The 22,979-nt window shown below is 34.6% G+C and overlaps 1 protein-coding gene across 3 annotated transcripts in view; it reads right to left on the bottom strand.

The window, feature by feature from the left end:
- Positions 1–8,787: 8,787 nt before the first annotated feature.
- Positions 8,788–22,979, bottom strand: part of LOC127881959 (ubiquitin carboxyl-terminal hydrolase 2-like) — a 14,875-nt gene continuing 683 nt past the window's right edge. For all 3 annotated transcript variants that reach the window (XM_052430235.1, XM_052430236.1, XM_052430234.1), the window contains exons 2-13: positions 21,440–22,392; positions 20,421–20,480; positions 19,836–19,962; positions 16,707–16,818; positions 16,020–16,133; positions 14,602–14,666; positions 14,201–14,304; positions 13,817–13,894; positions 13,334–13,412; positions 11,863–11,964; positions 10,232–10,355; positions 8,788–9,116 (exon numbers count right to left, since the gene is read on the bottom strand). In XM_052430235.1, the coding sequence (XP_052286195.1) occupies positions 9,026–9,116; positions 10,232–10,355; positions 11,863–11,964; positions 13,334–13,412; positions 13,817–13,894; positions 14,201–14,304; positions 14,602–14,666; positions 16,020–16,133; positions 16,707–16,818; positions 19,836–19,962; positions 20,421–20,480; positions 21,440–22,273 (1,890 nt within the window). In that variant the 5' untranslated portion in view covers positions 22,274–22,392 and the 3' untranslated portion in view covers positions 8,788–9,025. The remainder of the gene's footprint in view (positions 9,117–10,231; positions 10,356–11,862; positions 11,965–13,333; positions 13,413–13,816; positions 13,895–14,200; positions 14,305–14,601; positions 14,667–16,019; positions 16,134–16,706; positions 16,819–19,835; positions 19,963–20,420; positions 20,481–21,439; positions 22,393–22,979) is intronic.

Genomic DNA, 22,979 nt, shown 5'->3' on the forward strand with positions numbered 1-22,979 from the left:
CTCTTGATGTCTTGTTGTATAACGTTATGTGCATCTGCAGTCTGTAAGCGGGACGTTTAAATTGTATAAATTGATCCCAATAATGCTAGGATATTCGTTTGAACAGTTGTTTCGGGATTGTTTAAAATAATATAGTGTCAAAACAAATGCGTTAGGCGACACTGGTTGGTTATGTGTATAGGAGGGACATAGTCATGTATGCATGGTCACAAGAACTGAACAAAATACAATGGGCCTTGTTCTGAGAAAACTGGGCTTAATGCATGTGCGTAAAGTGTCATCCCAGATTAGCCTGTGCAGTCCGCACAGGCTAATCAGGGGCGACACATTCCGCCTAAGCATTATTTTCGGTAAGGACTTCCTTGAAATTAAAAATACCCTTAAAGCGGAAAGTGTCATCCCTGATTAGCCTGTGCAACTGCACAGGCTAATCTGGGACGATACTTTACGCACATGCATTAAGCCCAGTTTTCTCAGCACGCGGCTCCAATGGTCATAATTCACTCACCTGTGACCTGAAGGAACTAAACTGTTCTGAGCAGATACTGCTTCACAATAGGAGAGCAAGGACATTTTCCACTACAAGAAGTCTTTTTAAAGAGACAAAACCAATTGTGCCCGTGGTATCATTAGAACAAATGTTCAGAGCAAGTTTCATTTAGATTTGGCAAAAAAAGATTCCCTTTCTTAATTTGATACACTTTGTGTAGTTTTTTACACTACATGATCAAGTTTAAGTCTGGGCAAATATATCATTTAGGCTTGACAAATATATACAAATGTTTTGACTAAGTTACATGAAGCTTGGACCAAATTTAGGTTCTATTGTTCACACAATATTTATTGACACACTATGGGTGACCCACAACAGACAGACCGCAATCCTGAATGTTCACCTTAAACACATTTTGACCAGATGGTCTAAATAATGCATTTATATAGGGTCAGATATTTCAGATTTTTACTGTATTATGTAATTTCTGTTCACACTTTTAACAAATACATTCATGAAATATTTTCATTCTATAAGTAAATATGCCTAGAATATTTAAGGGTCTATGGTTTAGTCATCTTACCTCAAAGTTTACATACATGTATTTAAAGTTATCACTCCTCATTTGTTAACCTTGGATCGCAGTGTTTTAAAATAAGCTGGCACAAATGCAAACCATTGTAAGATGTCAAGTAACAACTGTCTCCCTCACAGTTTAAGGTCATAGAGCACAAAGGTACAATTTGGCATAAACAGCCTCTCCAGAATGAAACTTTGTAATTCATCAAGCAATGTTAAAATAAATAACCACAAATTACCACCATAAGAAGATGGAGTGTTGCATTTATGACCCATCTCACTACCTCACAGGTCAAGGTCACACATAGAGGTCACAGGTCAAAAGCGGCCTAAAACAGCTTGTTGGTTGCTGACTTCTGAGAATTTTGAAAATATGAATTTACTTTGTTCCATTTGAAGAAGCTGAGCTACATAGCTTTGCACATGTTTGTCAGTTAGTAGGTTAGTAAAAAGAGCTGTTTTTTCCACACGAAATATAAAGAACACTTTGACCTACAACAATGCAAAATATTATGATGGTTTCGTGAGAGGAGAGGAATTCCCAATCTATTATGAGGTCAAAGGTAAAGGTCACAGGACAATTTACATGAAATTTTTCATTCAAGTCGATGTGGGTACCCGTTCCAATAATACTCATAATGGCAATCCCTTATATACATATTGATACTGCCTTCATAAAATGCTTTATTCACCAATAAAAATATGAGTCACGTTCTGAGAAAACTGGGCTTAATGAATGTGCGTTAAGTGTCATCCCCGTAGTGGCAGTCTGCACAGGCTAATCAGGGACGACACTTTCATCCTAAACTTGATTTTTGATAAGGAGGGACTTCCTTGAAACTAAAAATACAATAAAAGCGGAAAGTGTTGTCCCTGATTAGCCTGTGCGGACTGCACAGGCTAATCTGGGACGACACTTTAAGCTCATGCATTAAGCCCAGTTTTCTCAGAACACTACTCATTTCATCCTCGTAGAAAGGGTGAGGGGAGTTATACATTATCTGTTAAACAATATATTTATTGTAATTGCTAGCTGATATTTAACTATTGAGGAGAGACGTCATGAAGTAATGCATGGCATGGCAGGGGCAGGAGGGTAATATGTCTTGTTGAACTAGTTAATTCATTTGATGATCTCCTCAAAACACAATAAACATTATTAATGTAAACAAAGAAAACAATTTATAAATCATGCTATCTTTTTTTATTCATGATTATATTTTTAAAGGTAACAGTACATTAAAAATACACACTAACAGTTGATGCAGGATTTCCACATATACTATGTTGTAAATTACTTAAAAAAAACATCAGTCACATTTGTTCATATGAAGACCATTATCTACTGTAGGTGTGATTACGTGAGCAATTATATATTACCTTTTTATAATACAGTATTGTGCATATGTATGATCAATAAACAACAGGCCCTTGCTTATTAGCTTTAAGAAAAAAACTGCTTAATATTTTTTGTCAGTAAATGTATTTTATATTATTGCTGTTGTTTTTTAAATAAGAGAATTTCATAGTTGAAACCTTTTTTAACAGCGCTCAAGTAGAAATCAAAATGTTACAAAAAATCATAGGAATATGAGTTTCCAGCGAAGACAATGGGTAACATAACAGGTCATACATGTTCATTGAGTAATCAGTTGATCATGAATGTAAATAATAACAGCTAGCATGGTGGCCTAAACTAGGTACAATAGCAAATCAGATAGAATACAGTCATTTCTGTTCTTATTGAAGTAATCAAATCAATTATATATGTACAAGATGTAGAATTAAGTACAATTCTGTTCAAATAGTAAACACCAGGAATGACACATACCAACAATAAATATACAACCAGAAGATTCAATAAGTTAACCAAGAAATGTTTGCACTTTTTGTTGACTTATAAACAAAACCAATACCTAGTAGTTTATTGAATACCAGTACTTGTAATTCAAGCTATACTAAACATGCACTTAAACATGCATACAAGCAAAGCTACACTAAAAAAAACAGTGTAAATAGAATTATTGCTTGCATAAAGATTAATAAAAATATCCATGTCAGATTGAAGAGGATTGAAAATCAGATCAAATGTTCAAATTCCAAGAAAAGCAACTACATATTAAAAAACTTTGAAGTTTTCTGCATAAATTCGTTATATCAATGTTATACTTAATATAATTGTGCAGATACTTTATGGAAAACCTTAATTAAGAGATCAAAAACATGCATATTCAGATAAGTCAGGTGATTGACCCTTGGAATTACAAAAGAGTTAAAGAAAGAGGGGTTACAGTCTACATGCTTTGAAAATATTAAATATAGCATTTTATGACACCCTGAGGCATTGGGATCAGTAGCCCCTTACACTCAACATGTCATAGTTTTGGTAAAGAATTATTTACAGGTATTATTAACTTTTTTACAATTTTCAATTTTTTCACAGATTCCAGACATAAAGGATGTGGATATAAAGTGTAAGTTGACATTGAACAAAACATGAAGTGTTCACAATGGTTAACTATGGGATAATTTGGGGGGGGGGGGGGGAGTGCTTTAGCAGATGACAACATGTCTGACATTTAGATTTAGTAACAAATGCTGGAATTCCAATACCAACTTAATGGCTAGGTGTCTAAGGTGTTTGTCTTCAAACATAGAGGGGCCACCCTGACTCAAACCCTTTTTTTCTTTCTTAACAATTTGTTTAGGGGACCTTTTATACAACACAATATTTAGCTCTTTAGTTCAGATATTTAAATCTGTCAAAGATATTAAATGCTGTTATTCAAAACAAGAGATGTCATTATAGGACACAGATGCCTCAATATTCCCTTTTTTCAAATTTGACTTCTGACCTTATAAAGTATGACCTTGACCTTTGAGGTAGGGAGATACCTGTTTCACATGACCCATTGTCTTATGGTTGTCAATTATGCAATATTATTTTAAAATCCAACAAAAATATGACAGGTTAGTTATTGCTTAGAAACTTATGGTCAATTTGGACCTTTGACCGCTTAGTGTAACCTTGACCTTTGAGGTTGAGAGACAGATGTAACAAAGCAAAACATGTCTAATGATGGTTTACATTTGTGTAAAGTTACTTGAAACTATCAATATACAGCAAATTTATGGCAGAGAGCAGTTCACACGCTTTATTTACGCTTTTGTATGGCAAAAATTGACCTTTGACCTCTAAGTGTGATCTTGACCTTTGATGTAGGGAAATGGGCGTTAGATGCAACATGCCTTCTTTTAATCAAGTACATTTGTGCCAAGTTATTTCTTAATTAATCCAACAATTTATTGCTAAGTTTTGGCTGAGCCAGGAACTTTCAGCTGTTTTATGGCAAGTTTTGATCTTTGACCTGGAAGTGTTACCTTGACCTTTGAGGACATGGGTGTAATACTCTTAACGTCATAATATGATAGTTAATCTGTGTGCCAATTTATTTAAAAATCCATCAAAATATGTTATGGCTGGGTAGGTAATTTTCTTTTGGACATACAAAAATCTGATGGGCACACAAACATACAAATCATGCAATACCCATCATTCTTTGAAGGGGGGCATTACACTAGCAAAGATGTGAAACAAGTCTTTTTAACTTTTAAGCGATGGCCTCTTCAAAGGTGCGCATCATACATTGTGATCAGTCATTTTTTATACCAATTTCGTTATTGAATAAATTCAAGGTCATAGTTTCCGATCCCCTCTATCGAACCGAAATATAGGAACCATCAGAGAATAATATAGTCAAAATATAACGTTGATGAAATTCCAAAATGAAATTATCCACTTATGTGCATTCACTTCTATTTTGATACAAAAAGACACAGTGTGTACAAGAGACAGATACCCCACAAAACAGGGCCTTGACACAAGATTTGTTGCAACAAAACTGACCATAAAAGTTAATCTTATCATATAAGTGTGACTAATCGGTCGCTCCGCTCACGAGTTATCAATCGGACAAGATTTTCACATTCAATGTCACAGTGACTTTCATCATTGACCTAAACTTCAATAGGGATTATCTACTGTTCAAGGTCTATGCATGAAACAATTTAACATTTAGAGTGACAGTGACTTATACCTAGTGACCTCAATTTCAATAGGGGCCATCTTCTGCCCAATGCACATGGGAAGTATCAAGCTATTTTCAGTCTTAGTGTGACAGTGACCTTGACCTTTGACATAGTGACCCCAATTTTAATAGGGGTCATCTACTGGCAAAGGCCAATGCACATGGGAAGTATCAAGTCAATTGGTCATTCCGTCACAGTTTATTGATCGGAAACGAACTAGTCTACCAACAGACTGACTGACCGACATCCAGCAAAAAAAAAAAAACCCTCTTATTTGAAGGGGGGGGGGGAAGGTAAAAATTAAATTAAAAGTTCTATAAATATATATTTTACATAACAATGTGTGTTAACTTCTATTTTCTAGACTTAACATGTGTACCAGCAGGAGTACAAGTGTAAACAATAGCATTAACATTGAAAATGTGTATATATAATAAAATGCTCATAAATACAAATGTTAATTTAAATAACACATGCAAATATGAATTTCAATATCACAACTAGCTCTTTTTTAGCTCAAACATAACAATTAACTCTCCGTGCAAAAAGCATGGCGTAAGTACCGAATATACACATCAAACAACACTCATATGTACAAGCAACAAGTTCAACCATAAAAATGATGTTTAACAAATCAACAATAAATAATGTATGAATATGTTCAACATGAGGGTGACATAAACTTATAACTTAAACTTAGAGACAACTTTGCTTTTACAAAGAAAATAAATCTATATGTTCATATTTTCAGAGTGTTTTTGTGCTAGTGTGTGTATAAGTGTGTGTATTTTGAAGTTTATTAGGTCCATCCGCATCCGAGGCTGCATGTTGAGAAGATCCCGAGTGTGCCCAAGCCATCCTACCTTATTAACATACTAGACTCTCAAAAGTTGGGACCAATTTCAAATTATAGCTGCAATTTCCAGCTACATGTTTGTATTTAGTTTTTATTGAAAGATATTCAATTTCTGGCAAGGGCTTGTATTGTGTGTACTCGAAGTACCCGCAAGAACCCCAACTGTACGGTATGGTGACCATCATACAAGCTCACATGCCTCCAAAATGTAAAAGTGAGAATTGCATGTACCAACAACTGTGCTAAACAGACAGTTGTTTAGTGTTAAAAGCAGAATAAAAATAGCAGCTTTCAGTGTAATGATGATGCAGTAACTAAGCATTCTCATTTTCTAATGTTTTCCATTTTGAATAGCATTTCCGCTATATCACTGTGGTAAGTTTTTCCTTTTCCAAGGAAATTTCCAAGGAAATGTGCACTTATCTAAGAGTATATAAAAGTGCATATTCATAGCTGTGATACACAACTGACCTGCATGAACCAGAGTTATTGATGGAGAATGGCTGTGTAAATTTTTCTACACCGAACCCCACCAAAGTTACGTGGTCAGGCTGGACAGTGAACTCACATCCAGCATTCGGCATGCAACCCACTGTTCTATGTCAAGCTTAATTTACAAGAACATGCAAAATATTGAGCCCAGAAAAGCACATGACAAGACTTTTGTTTAAAGCTATGCATATCAATATTTGGAAATAGTAATATCGAAAAGATCATGATCTTATTAAATAAAATGACCAGCCAACAAAAAACACATATTCGTTGTCAAAATAGTGTGGCATATAATGGGTTTAATACTTAATTTTCACAGACAGCCTTATCACCCTGTGGCTTTCAATTATGAATTAAATAGCATACAAAAAATTAAGTACATAATTCATCGAAAAATATACACTTGACCATTCAAAGGATTACCGTACAAAACAACTACAAATGTGCTGGTCTCAGGAAAAAACAGCCTTAGAAAAGCCATCTTTTGAATGAAAAACTCCATGAAAGCAAATAGTGTTGTCCCTGATTAGCCTTTGCAGACTGCACATGCATTAAGCCCAGTTTTCCCAGAGCACAGCTCAAACAATGTAAATGAGGTCCTTATCCATGCATAGAACAGCAAAATTATGTTCAAACTGCATGAAATAAGTCAGTAAGACAATTTAAAACAAGAGCACCGCATAACAGGTGCAAACGCTCGACTGCGAAAGCTTGTCAGATTTTTTTCTTTTTTTTTTAGAGGTCACAGTGACCTTGAATTTTGACCTAGTGACCCAAAACTGGGTGGGGCGTGTAGAACTCATCAAGGTGCATCTACATATGAAGTTTCAAAGTTGAAGGTGGAAGCACTTTGATTTTAGAGCAATGTTAAGGTTTTAGCATGGCGCCTAAGGTAGACGGCTGATGGCGGACAACAAGCTGGCTATGACAATAACTCAGGTTTTCTCCGAAAACAGCTGAGCTAAAAACACAATGTCTGACATTTGGGCGCTGTCAGATTCCATGTCTGACAAGAAATTCCAAAAGTGCCCAATGTACCCAGCCAGCATGTTTGACAGATAACGCAGATGTCTGACAATATTCTAATTCCATTAATGTCTGACAGGCGCTTCTGATGTTTCGCGGAATCTTTGCAAATATATGAGTCTTGTTCTGAGAAAACTGGGCATAATGCATGGGCGTAAATTGTTGTCTGATATTAGCCTGTGCAATCCACACAGGATAATCAGGGACGACACTGTCTGCTTTATGACATTTTTTGTTTAAATGAAGTCTTTTTTTAGCAAAAATCCAATTTAGACGGAAAGTGTCGTCCCTGATTAGCCTGTACGAACTGCACAGGCAAATCTGTGACGACACTTTACGCACATGCATTATGCCCAGTTTTCTCAGAACGCGACTCATATATAACTCAGCTTATGTACGAATCAAAATGATTGTGATTATTTGCCAATCAACAACTAATTTAAACTCTGGCTAATTTTGTGTTGTGATTAAACGCCAGCACTACCTACATGTGCTACTGCTACTAAATTCAAGTGAAAATGAGTTAATGAAAGTTTATTTCAAGTTTTCAGATGCTCACTGTTTTATCATCTAGATAGATTACCATCTTCACTCATAAACTAATTACAGTATGGAAACTTCTAAATATTAAAACATTAAAAACATATTTAATAGATATAGTTTATAATTAAATGGTCATACATCACAAATTAATAATAAATTCTGTCAAAAATGAGAAGTGTAAAAACATTTTGAAAGTATACAAACAATTCATGTGTTGTTGCCAACATAAATCAGATAATTTAAAATCATGTAAGGTGATACAAGGAAACACAATTTGATTTGTTTATTATATATCAATCATTATTTGACAAAATGTTAATTACCAAAATAATACTATTGCAAAATTTAACTGAATAAAATACATAAACACAAATGTATGCAAAATGTAACAATCCAATTTTCATTATAATTTTACTGTCATAAAGTCATAACAAAACTTGAATAAGAAAACACAACCATAATCCTTATTTTAATTATATTTTTAACTTATGTTTTTTCAACATGCAAAACTAATATCAATGCATACAACAAGTAAAATAATAAATACAGAATGCTGTTTGACTATAAAAACTGACTTAAAGTATAACATTCTATTTATAACTGGCCAAATGTCTAACTAACAAATGAAATAAATGTTGTTCCTCTTCATGTTATTAGTAAACAATCTCGTAGTTTCAGTTGTTTTTTAGAAGTAAGAGATAGGGTCCAATAAAATTTTGCATTTTTATTGTCCAATTATGTATACATGTACATCAATTACTGGTGTTCACAAAAGAACATGTATCACCAACACAATTTTGTGTATATCAATTTTGATATATCAACTGGGGAATCAGTTCAGAATTGGATCAAAATCTCCTTAAGAAAGTACCACTAAAACAGCTGTGCAAAGTAATCACAGAGGTGACACATGGCAAAGTGACTAGCTAGACTCGTCCTCATGGGATCTACAGCCGGGAGGATGCACTGCTAACCAACTCGTAGAACAATACGTATGCCTCGGAGGAAATAGCCTGATTGGCTCCACAGGAGCTCACACTGAAACACAGCAACACCATAATGTAGCTTAACCCTTTCAAACTCAGAAGCTTAGTGAAAATGGCTATATGCAACCAGCATTAAACCTGAACAGCCTGGAAGTAACTCACAGACTGTTCAGGTTTTATGCTGTTTGCTGCTCATTAGATGTGAAGGCTTTAAAACTTAAATGTAGAAAACATATTTTTAATTTAATTTTACTTTCTTAAGGGACTACAAACTCTTCAAAGTGCGTATATGAGTTATTAAGGTTAAACACATTAGCGCAACCAATATTAAAAACAGCCAATGGGTACTAAAATCTCTAATTGGCTACTAAAATGTCTTATTTGCCACTTAAGTTACATAATTTGCAATCCAATAAAACAGATTTTCAAACTATCTGAGGTTGCCATTTCTTATTGAAATGTATTTAGGCTGCAAATTAAGTTTTCTTATCACCAACCCAGGTTGTAATCTATTTAAGTGTACTTGATTGAATACTAAGCTGATGGCTTATTGAAACATTTTTATGAGCATGTTCCCCTCGCAGAACCAGAACTATTGGGGGAAAACATATTATTGGTAATGATCTCGGCAATTTTAACTAGGACTGCCTGATTGCTAAGCATACATAATTTTCACTTCAGCACTAACCATAAGCAAATTATTGGGCAAGACATAAATAAAGGGTTGATTATGTATCCACATAACTTAACAAAAGTGATATCATATGTCAGTTTCATGCTCATCTCTTCAAATGGGCATATATTCACATACACAATTTTAGAAAACTTCACAATTTCAAGAAACCATTATATTAAAGTATAAACAATTAGTAAATGTAACATAAACACTTTTGATTGACAATTTTTTTTTGTTCATCTGTATAAGAATTTCGTAAATAATCGCTGTATAAAATAAAGATATTTTTACAATACTCCTTCTACAAACAAAGATTTATTATTCTTACCTACTAATTGGCAAGCAACGTTCAATTAAATATCAATATATAGAGACATAGAGGCCAATCCTATTCTTGATATCTAATTCTAAAATTGAATGCATGGTATATAAACCAACAAAGTTGCTTAGTCAATGGCAACAACAGCACCAATTATTGTATTTTCACTTACTGAGTATCATTAAAGCTATTCCACTCTCCTGAGTAGGGATGTTTGCATTTCGCAGTATAATGTCCACCGTAGGTAGTCCCAGAGTGCTCACTGACAGCATACAGATTGTACACTGGCTGCTGGCCTGTAGAAATACCACAACCTTCAGTTGATATAGTACAGAAGAAATGAGCAGGGCTCTGGGAAAATGGGGCTTAATGCATGTGTGAAGTGTTTTCCCAGATTAGCCTGTGCAGTTGACACAGGCTGATAAAAAACAACACTTTCCCCTGTTATCACATTTTTTGTTACAAGACAGTATCTCTTAGCAAAACAAAACAGTTAAGGCAGAAAGAGTCTGCCCTTATCAGCCTTTGAGACTGCACAGGCTAATATGGGGCTGCACTTTAAGCATATGCATTAAACCCCATTTTTTTAGAGCAAGGCACAAATTGAGCCTTGTTCTGAGAAAACTGATCCTAATATATGTGCGTAAAGTGTCATCCCAGATTAGCCTGTGCAGTCTGCACAGGCTTATTAGGGACAACACTTTCCGCCTAAGCGGGATTTTCATTAAGGAGTGAGTTCCTTGAAACTAAAAATACCATAAAAGCAGAAAGTGTCATCCCTGATTAGCCTGTGTGGCCTGCACATGCTAATCTGCGTTGACACTTTACGCACATGCATTAAGCCCAATTTTCTCAGAACACGGCTCAATTAAACATTTTGCTGGTGACAAACATACAATAGTGGTGAGTCACTTCATTTATATCAATGATGGTTTGGTTCATTCAATATACAATAGACATACAGTCCATGAGTGTACATGTTCAAAACAGAGTAACATATATGAAAGCACAAAAATGTGATCAGTATTTAATTTCATAAATTGTTAAGCAAAGTATCAATACATGAAAAGGTCTAGGACAATTGGATTACAGCATTTAGAATCTATTTAACAATGTTATAACGATAACATATAAAACAACAAAGACAATTCTACAGGATAGCGAGAAGTCATGTTTGAGTCAAGTAATATCAAGTTATATTTTAATCAAATATAAGATGAAATAAAAATAATTTACATTTAATTCTGATATCTGATATAAAATTGTCATAAATAATGTAAGTGCTCATCTGTAATTGTACCTACCAAGCAATATTGTCTCAAGGAAAAAGTAGCAAACAATGACATACTCAAAAGTGGATTTGTTGAATAATTTCCTCCAAACTACATTTTTTTATTACAAGATTAAATAATTTATCTTTGGAATATCAATGACCTAACTCTAATAAAGTGACAAAAAGATTGAACTGAGATTTTGAAATTAACTATTCTAATGTACTCTGTCTTACCCCCATTTCAACTTTGAAAAAAATCTATAGATAGCACATGCCAAAATCCATTTTTCTTCACAAGCACTTCACACAGATTACATAAAATCAATTTACTGAGGAGCTTACCTAGATGTTTAAGTACATAATTATATATGTTTGCAGCAGTGCAGTTACTTGCAATATGAAGGAACAATTTGGCACATTGACATAAGAAGGATGCTACTTTTTGACAGTAAGTTTATTGACCTTATTGATATTCCAACTTTAATGTGACTGGCATAATACTAATTGAATTTGTTACAATCCACATGTACCTTTCTCTGCAGCAAACTCTGTGAGGTCGAGATTCTTAATAGGAAAGTTGACCAGCGTGGTTATTTTCCTGCTGTACCGCTCCTGACTGAACCTTTTCAAATCTACACATGGCAGTCAAGACAAATTACATAATAACATTTCCATAAATTATACATTATGTTGTACATGTATATTAAGACTTGATTGCAACTCGGCATTACTAAGGTGGTGCATAATCTAATGATCACCATCTTATAATTTGTATACAATATACATGATACATATGCTATTTACTTGGCTATACCATTGACAACTGGGTATAGACTTGTTTTTATTTTGAAGCCTTCTTTTGTTACAAACCTGATCTAATGCAGTTCCACCAAGCGCATCATCCTTTTGGCGATACACTTTCAATATTCTCCTTTTTTTTTTAAGGAATTACAAATTTTCTTTTAAAGTATCTATAGTATAAGTCAAGTAATCCATTCCTATATGATCTTGCTCTGGGGAAACTGGGCTCAATGCATGTGAATGAAGTGTTATCCCAGATTATCCTGTGCAGTCCGCACATGCTAATCAGGGAAGACACTGACCGCTTTTATTAAATTTTTCGTTTAAAGGAGATCTCTTCTGACTTAAAATCCAGTGTAGGCTGAAAGTGTTGTCCCTGATAAGCCTGTGTGGACTGCACAGATGTTGTCCCTGATAAGCCTGTGTGGACTGCACAGATGTTGTCCCTGATAAGCCTGTGTGGACTGCACAGATGTTGTCCCTGATAAGCCTGTGTGGACTGCACAGATGTTGTCCCTGATAAGCCTGTGTGGACTGCACAGATGTTGTCCCTGATAAGCCTGTGTGGACTGCACAGATGTTGTCCCTGATAAGCCTGTGTGGACTGCACAGATGTAGTCCCTGATAAGCCTGTGTGGACTGCACAGATGTTGTCCCTGATAAGCCTGTGTGGACTGCACAGATATTGTCCCTGATAAGCCTGTGTGGACTGCACAGATGTTGTCCCTGATAAGCCTGTGTGGACTGCACAGATGTTGTCCCTGATAAGCCTGTGTGGACTGCACAGATGTTGTCCCTGATAAGCCTGTGTGGACTGCACAGATGTTGTCCCTGATAAGCCTGTGTGGACTGCACAGATATGGTATGACACTTTCCACATAATTAACCCAGTTTTCCCAGAAAGAGGTTCATATGAGCCGTGCTATGTAAAAAAGGGGTTTAAAGCTTGTGCGTAGTGTCGTCCCAGATTAGCCTGTGCAATCCGCACAGGCTAATCAGTGACGACACTTTACGCTTTTATAATATTTTTTGTTTAAAGAAAGTCTCTTCTTAACTAAAATCCAGTTTAGGCGGAAAGTGTCTGCGGACTGTACGGGCTAATCTGGGACGACACTTTACGCATATGCATTAAACCCCTTTTTCACAGAGCACGGCTCATATGAGCTTGTCAAGTGTTATGAGCTAGAAGCCAAAGGATACGCAGCACTAATATCTGTGGGAACCTCTGAATGGAGAACCGCTTCGTACAAGAACTCCTCTTCTTGCATTTGGCACATGTCTGAAGAAAATAGCATACTCAACAGATTACATACAATAATTTTTATTAATTTGAGCCTCATTCTGGGATAACTGGGCCTAATGCATGTGTGTAAAATATTGTCTTAGATCAGCCTGTGCAGTCTGCACAGGCTAGTTAGGGATGACAATTTCCGCTTTTATGGTATTTTTTGGTTTAAAGAATGTCTCTTCTTGGCAAAATCAAGTGTAGGTGGAAAGCGTTGTCTCAGATTAGCCTATGCAGACAGCTTATCTGGAATGACACTTTATGAAAATGCATTAAGCTCATTTTTCCAGAATGTTTTATATTGACCCATATGCATAGGTTTGAAATCATTTACTGCACAAATGCACACCAGCAAGGCTTTCATAAAACCGAAAGTACAGCATATTTAGCATACTCACAGGGCTTTCATTTCCTTCTAGTTTCTCTGCCTTCATAAACAAGCCCAGGCAATCTGTGAGGTCACTTTCGGACGGTACCTGTAGATGAAATAAAGATTCTGCTGTTTTGACTTTGATCAAAATAAGATTTTCAAGTTTAAATGTGATGTTTTGAATGCTTTATAAGATATATAAGAAGTTACTGAGAAAATCTCCAAAGCATAAAACATTATGGACAGAAGGGTAACAAAATATGCTCACTAAACATATTTTCTGGTAACATAAATAAAACCCTACATGTTTACATTTAATATTTATAATGTATTCAACCAGTCATGTCATTCGTAAAACTGTTATTTGATCTTTATCTTCCCCTGTCCAATCTATTTCAGATAGATTCCATACCTTGGCCACCGGCAAAGAAAGGTCCCAGAAGGGGTCAAAGGTTGTGGAGCGGTGACCACACTCATCAAATCTCAGTTCACTCTTCAATTGACCCACAAATATCTCTGCAAGCATATCAATACACCAACATACACATTTTGGTAAGAAGTTTAGAATAATTTATGAGCTTATATAGTAAAGTAAATAAAATATGATAATCAAATAAATTGTCCATCAGTCTACTCAAATTTAATATTTTTTTAAATACCTACACTTTTTTTTCCTTTTTAAAAATTTCAAAACATGGCCCCTCATATACATATGCAATACCAACAATTAAATATTTTTGACAAAAATTGCAATATTTCTTTTCTAAAATATTAAATACGACTTGAAAAGGTGTAAACTTGTGATCAACTTACCAACTATCCGACTGTTATCATATCTCATGTAGTTGTTCCAATATTCTACAGCCTTTTCTGTATCACTAAAACACAGGCATGCATTATTACAGTAGCTTTTCAATAAACGCCCCACAATTCGATAAGCATGATGATTAAAAAAGTGAAGACAAAGGTGATGATGATGTTGGTCATTATAATTATTATAAACTGACATTATCTACATTACAAGTTAAGTAACGTGGATCAACCAGCATTAAATTAATTACTTTTCTATTCCATAAAAGGCAAAGAAACATTTCTAACATTAATTAGCTGTAATTGTTCAATCACATTATCAGTTGTCTGCAGTGTCACAATAGAACATATAGGAAGACAGTGAATTTTTGATTAAACTTTATTCACCCATCGTTGTGCGAGACAATATTGGATGCTAAGTTATAAATGAGAGCCTATGACCAGGATAATCTAGTAATGTTGAAGCAGCAATACTGATTCCAATCCCAAAAGCATCTGGCATTTTCAATAAAAATATATCACTTAAAGAAAATTAAACAAAAACTAATTTAAAACCACCAAACTTGCATGCAAGTGAATTTTGATGACGTGGAAAGACCAATCTACAAATTTAAGATCCTACAATAATTATCCCCAAGACACGAAAGACATTATTATCAAACAAAATACAAACACAATGTGTTTTTTGTTGAAATCAATCTCACTAATGAGAGGAAAATACACTGTGTGTTTAGCCGACATTTGAAATTTCCTGTAGAAAGCTAGTGCAGAATTGATACAGTTAACTTTGTTAATGTTCATTAGTAAGTAAAAGCTCTAGTGAATGTAATGTGTCTTCAGAGATGTTTAAAGTTTATTAGCCATGCGGCAGAAGAGAATAAATATAAAAGAGTGATCAAAGCCTGATTAAAGTTTCTATGCAGTTATAACAGAGATATAAAAACATATTGATATGTAATTGATTTTAAACTATATGCTTAATTAAACAGGCTGGCACAGCTGTTGTGTAAACACCATGTCAAAGAGGATTTAAGAGTTGAACACATTTACCGGTACTGATGGCATCAAATAATTAGAGAATATAGTGTATAGTGTTTTATCATAATTGTAAGTGTGCTTTTGGGTTGTTATTATAGGTATGAACAATACTCAAACTGACCATTGTACATGTTATCATTTCAAGTAACAAGCCCGTCACCTTGAACTTCAACCAGCTGATGACCTCACAAGCCAAAGACGTCTTCCTTTCATTCCAAGTACACGTCATATACTTGCACTTCTTCTAAGAGGGGCATACTTACATTATCAGAACATGAATAGTTTACCAATAATTTCATAAAGGTTATTATATATGGCTTTTTGGTACATTCACAGATTACAGGTATATTGACAAGTAAACCTGCAGAGACTAGGTAACATACTTGTAATGTTTGTTGTCATCAATCTGCAGGGGTTTAGGTCGCTGTGTGACCCTGTTCACGTCCTCATGGAGTCCTTCCAGAAGATAGCGCAGAAACTCCTGGGAGTCCTGCTGTCTGAAATGACAAACTTATTTGTAACATAAAGCCTTTCATTTACAAAAATCAATTTGCATCTTGGAGGCTTTCCAGACTATGTTGTAAAAGTAAAACAAGCACATTGATTGAATTGATATCCTCACCAATTTCAAAATTTTATGACAGATGTACAGAATGCTGGACAGAATGAGGGACGAAGGGACAGATTGACAGAATGATTGACGGACGGACAACACAAATTCTATATCCCTCTGCCTTTTGCAGGGGATAAAAATCCAGATTAAATCACTTCAACATAGCTGTAATATTTAATAAACGTTTAACCTTAACTTGGTTACTTTATTTCAAATTTAATACAAACATTATACTTTTTTCCAATTAAATTTAACTTAAATGGTTAAACCTAAAATATTGCTCCTATCAATAATCCATTAACATCTTTTTTCATAATTATAAGTCACTTCAAATTGGTAATCCACAAGTATTAACCTTTTTTTTTAAACACCAAATTAGCGGCTCCTAGCTTTAAATGTCTACCGTAACATCAAGAGCCATGCACAAAAATGTCATAATACTGACTAGAATACTCACTGATAACCTGAAAATCTGGGAGCAAATTTTTGGATCTGAGTCTTAAAGTTGTTTGGTGATACATAAGAGGCATTCTTTTCCTTCCAGCATGAAGTCATCAAGTTCACATAGGCTGAAGTATCAAATATCAAAACAATTAGTATGTGAGTAGGGTTCTGAGAAAACTGAGCTTAATGCATGTGCGTAAAGTGTAGTACCAGATTAGCCTGTGTAATCCGCACAGGCTAATCAGGGACAACACTTGCCGCTTTTATGGTATTTTTAGTTTCAAGGAAGTTCCTCCTACCCGTAAATCAAGTTCAGGTGGAAAGTGTCGTCCCTGATTAGCCTGTGCAGACTGCACAGGCTAATCTGGGATGACACTTTACGCACATGCATTATGCCCAATTTTTGCACAAAATTAGTATGTGATTAGCTACCATCTGAGTAATGCAATGATATCTACCATATACCAGACCAAGGTTCTTTGCACTCATACTATCTACATTGTTAATAAGCAGTAATTGGCACCATTTGCCTGGTTTATAGGCAAGGACAATACTCCAGTATACAAACATGATATTATTACTTAAAGTACATATCAGATAATGATTACGGTAGTTATTCTGTCACCAATAACTTAAACTTTAAATGTGAGAAACAGCAATTAAAAAAAATATGGAACTACCCAATAAATTGTAAATCGTTATCAGTATTCAAGCAAGGATTTTAAAAGGAATGTGTTTTTATTCAAACATTGTTTCTTTAAATAAATAAAACTGTTTTGACTGAAAAAAAAGTTAATTTATTGAAACTTGAAATAAAATTTGCGTTGTAATAATGTGATAAGATAGAGGGACAGGGGGTCTGAAGGGGTAGGGTGGGACCTTGGGGTAAAAGGGTGCTGCGCCCTTCCTTTTTAATAGGCCTAACTGGACCACTCTATTACATGTATACTGAATCACTGTATTATAAAACAAGAGGGCCATGATGGCCCTGAATCGCTCACCTGACTAACCAAATACAATCCCAACCCAGATTTCATCAAGATAAACATTCTGACCACATTTCATAAAGGTTGGATGAAAACTGTGACCTCTATTGTCTACACAAGGTTTTTCTATTATTTGACCTAGTGACCTAGTTTTTGACCCCAGGTGACCCAAATACAATCTCAACCCAGATTTTATCAAGATAAACATTCTGACAAAATTTCATAAAGATTGGATGAAAACTGTGACCTCTACTGTCTACACAAACAAATTGTTGACAGTTTTTCAATTATTTGACCTAGTGACCTAGTTTTTGACCTCAGATGACCCAAATACAATCCCAACCCAGATTTCATCAAGAGAAACATTCTGACCAAATTTCATAAAGATTGGATGAAAAATGTGACCTCTACTGTCTACACAAGGTTCTCTATTATTTGACCTAGTTTTTTACCTAGTGACCTAGTTTTTGACCCCAGATTACCCAAATACAAACCCAACCCAGATTTTATCAAGACAAACATTCTGACCAATTTAATCAAGATTGGATGAAAACTGTGACCTCTACTGTCTACACAAGGTTTTCTATTATTTGACCTAGTTTTTGACCTAGTGACCTAGTTTTTGACCCCAGATGACCCAAATATAATACCAACCCAGATTTCATCAAGATAAACATTCTGACCAAATTTCATAAAGATTGGATGAAAACTGCGACCTCTATTGTCTACACAAGGTTTTTCTATTATTTGACCTAGTTTTTGACCTAGTGACCTAGTTTTTAACCCCAGATGACCCAAATACAATCCCAACCCAGATTTCATCAATATAAACATTCTGATAAAGATTGGAAGAAAACTGTGACCTCTACTGTCTACACAAACAAGCACACACGCACATACAGACGCCGGACATCACACGGTCACATAAGCTCACCATGTCACTTTGTGACAGGTGAGCTAAAAACAAGCAAATTAGTTGAATTGATATACCCCGCCAATATGCCTTCTAGACACAAAAATGTTATATTTGACACTCAAAAAAGCATTTTTAAAGATACAAAGGGCCATAACTCCGTTATTAACAGATGGTGTACAATGCCATTTGGGGTGCATCATCCCCTTATCAATATATATACTCATACCAAGTTTTTATGAAATCCGCGAATGCATTTCCAAGATATGAAAGACGGATGGACGGAAAGACGGACGGACGGACAACGTCGAAACAATATCCCTCCGCCTATGGCGGGGGATAATAAAACATTAATATTTAACATAAATATAAATTAATATTTCCTCACATAAGATTATCAGCATGTACTTGAAGATCTTACAGAGTATTGACTGATTAGCACATTAAATATTGAAATATATATATCACTGAAAGCAATAATGAAGATAATTTAATGTGATTGTATCTTGATATAATAATTCATTGCAATACTTCCAACACATGAACTCTTTATAGAGCTATAATCTGAGCAATAAGTATTTGTTTACATTATATTCATGTGAAAAGAATCACAATAGCAAGAGTATTAAAGAAAATATATTAAACAGATCTCCACAATTTTGGGGAAAATCCACATAATCTGTAGGTTCAAACCACACCACCTTTTTATAGTAGTTCAAATAATTTTATTAAAAGAGATGCGAAAAAATACTGAAATGATATTTTAATATTGGTTTTTCATTTTTTAATATATCAGAAAATATTTTATTTTTAAATCTAAGATTCAATTGGCTGCACTATTAAAAGTCCAGAACAAAGAACTGTTCCTGATTGCCACAATTGCCTTTGTCCTATATGCATCTTTAAAAAAAGAGAATAGAGTATTCATTTTTTTAATGACAAGTTATTGTGATGTTGGTCATTAGTCACTGAAAACATTTAATTTTCATCTGGTAAAATATATTTCCAGTAAACAAGTGACTGTAATCCTCAACTATTTCAATACTATACAAAATTGCAAGTTGTATATGTCTTGCCACTTGAGCGTTAGAATTCATTCCTTACACTAAAGATGAACATTGTGAATTGTTGTTGTTGTTTTGTTTTAAAAAATCAAGCATATTCAAGATTAAGTATGTTGAATGCATTTAAGAAATTTTGTCTCCAATAAAGTAGATTTGTAGATACTGGTCATGTTTTTTACCTAAGACCAATGCTCCCTTCAGTTTGCTGGAGGTTGTGTTCTTGTCGTGGGTGTAGTCATCATTCAAACAGTACTCCAGGAGAGGTCGTGTGTTACTAAGGCACTGAATCACCGAGTTCATGAAACACTGAAACAAGGCAAGAGGTTGATGGTGTATTAGCTATGTACTGCAAGGTTCACACACACAAGAAATTTGTCACACATTTTCTTGCAAAATGTTCTCTATGCCGATAGAGTTTAAAGTTTTTGACCAGTTTCTTTTTAGAAAGTGGTTTAGCCATTTTGGTACTTCAGCATTAGAAAACCAGATTAATAATACAGATTGAAAAAAACCTTTATTTTATTCAGATGTTTAACAGCTAAATACTTACTAAATTGAGTAACCATAGCAATAATTAATTTGTTAGAACATGTACCGTAATTAATTAATGTATATCCTTATATGAATTGTAAAAGATTAACATTATTTTAACAAGGTTTTGTATTAATCAAAGTTGTAAGTATTTATCATAGCATACAAAACTTGACTCGAGGTGAACAGGACATTGTATAGTGATAGAAACAATACAATGACCGCACACTTACTGTATTTCCAATATTTCGTAATCCAACTTTCCCTCCATGTGCATATCTAGATGTAGAGCTCTTAAATGAAAATGTTATAAACTTAAATGTTAACAAAATGCTTCATGAAATAAAAGGCATATGCCTCCAAAGGTTGTCAGTATTGATTTATTGGCCTATTTGAATAAGTGAAAGTCCTATAATTAGGTCAATATCAAGGTCAAAATGAAGTCAGGTCATGTGGATGTGTTGATAGTGTTCAAAAACATTATCAATGCATGTATCAATCAAAGCTATACATTGAGAATTATTGATCTTAGACGACACACAACATTTTGGGATACTTGAGAATTACGACATTCTGAATTAGTCTAAGTGCAACAGAGGGTAAATGTCAAGATCAAAATGAAAATAACCCTTTACCACTTAGATACGCATTTTCATGCATTTGTAGTCCCTTAGAAAGGAACAATTAATAAAAGACCTTTCTTATTAAATTCAAGTTTAAAAGGCTTCATTTCCAATCCATAGTTACTGATGAGCAGCAAACAGCATAAAACCTGAACAGACTGCGAATTACTCGCAGGCTGTTTCTCGTTTTATGCTGGTTGCAACAGCCACTTAACTCTGCTTCTTATGGGGTAAAGGGTTAACCAATGTATGTGTGTTGAAAGAGTTCAAAAACATAATTAATTCATGTATCAAAGCTTTGTATGATCATTTGATTTTAAACAAAATGTGTCAGTTTGGGTTAATCTTGTACATTCAGAAAAATGAATGAACAGACGAATGAATCGCTGTGTGCCTCCCTGCATCTGAAGATTGTTGGGACATAATAATTCAGTTTTACCTAAATGTGAAGGCAAATCACAATGCTATAATGACTTTATAAATATTAGGCAAGGTGTTAAGCTGTTGTACTAGTTATACATCAACCATAATTAGTTTTTTTTACATATATAGTTTTACTTTTCATAAATAGCTGTCCACTGATGTTGAATCCAAAATACATAAATATCATAAACTAAACTGATACTTACAGATGACAAGGAGCTACTGGAACTTTGCCTTGAAACAGGCTTATGATTTATATTTGATGCACTATCTCTACGAATTAAAGAATCTCTGTTTAAACTTGTAGCACGACTAATATTGTCTTTGTTTCGTGAACTAACACTATCCTCAATATTTGATGTGGAGCCATTGGAAAGTCGACTATGTCTTTCTGACACTTCATGAGCATCTCTCCTTGACTCACGATCTCTTGTATTCAGTATCTCACGATCTCTTGTATTCAGTATCTCTTGATCTCTTGGATTCAGAATATCATCAGAGCCTTTTGCTCTTGAGGATGTTTTAATACCGTTACTGCTACTACTATCATAACTATTTAACTTTATATTTGAAATGTCATTCGAAAGTTTGTCTGTATTACTTAACCGTTCCTGTGTTGCTAAACTCCTTGAACGAACACTCCTGTTGTAATTTTCATTACTAGTGCTGGAGCTTGACCCAGAATGTAAGGATGAAAGAAACTTCCTAGGTAGAGTTCCTGTAATAGGTGTGTAGTCTGCTTTAGTAATATGGCCATGATCTGCCTTTACTGGGACATTTCTTAAAGAAGAACTATACTTTCTATCCGGTATGAACCTCTTGCCATCAGTATCGAGAGGTCCAGGACCACTTGGAAGAGGTCTTGATGTTGGACGGCTTGAAGCTGTTGAGTGTATTTCAGGATATCTATTTCCTGAACTTGCCCTACTTCTAAAACTTGTGGAGTAGACACTTGTTCCTCCTGTTTTTCCTGGCATTGTACCTAAACCATAAAGTGGGCCTCCTTGGATTGGTGACAGCAAATGAGTCCTATAACTCATTTATCCTTACTGTTGGACTCAATGGATACTCCCGGAATTGTGTGTTAACGTAAAATTTTATTGAATAATTTTTCACATTTTGTTAGGATTATATTGTTTTATTTAGATCCAGTGGAAATCTGAAAACCAAAAAACAAAAATATTTGTCAATCATCACAACCAATTTAATATTATAAAAATTTACATATTCATATAATTTTTGTGTTGCTGGGCATGTGTGTTATGGACTCCGCTAAGAACGGTCCCAAGCCCCTACTGATAAAGGAGTAGAGTTGGGCATAGGGTTTGATACCCTAAGACCCTTATTGCTACAAAAATGCCAAACAGCATATCAACACTTTACAGACAACACCGACCTTAGAGACTCGACCAGAACCAATATGCCTGGAGGAAGTTGGTTGGCGGCCAGACAGGATTATAGGGAAAGATGAGATGATGTCATGGTATAATTATTTCATTGGGGTCCAAGCTTATCAGTGTCCACTCTCCCTATGACGAATTTATTTATAGGGTAATAACTTGATACATAGCAAGTAATTAGTTTAAATACTGTATTTCAAGCTGTGTAAATAAACCAGCAACTTTTATTTAAAAAAAAATATTATGTTATTCAAACAAATGAAAAAAGTTGTAATGAAAAGTCACATTAAGTGGAGCAAAAACAAAATTATATAATTTATATGTAAGTTACCACACTATTATTCAC

This window comes from Dreissena polymorpha, chromosome 5 (assembly GCF_020536995.1).
Source record: "Dreissena polymorpha isolate Duluth1 chromosome 5, UMN_Dpol_1.0, whole genome shotgun sequence".
NCBI classification, from domain to species: Eukaryota; Metazoa; Mollusca; class Bivalvia; order Myida; family Dreissenidae; genus Dreissena; species Dreissena polymorpha.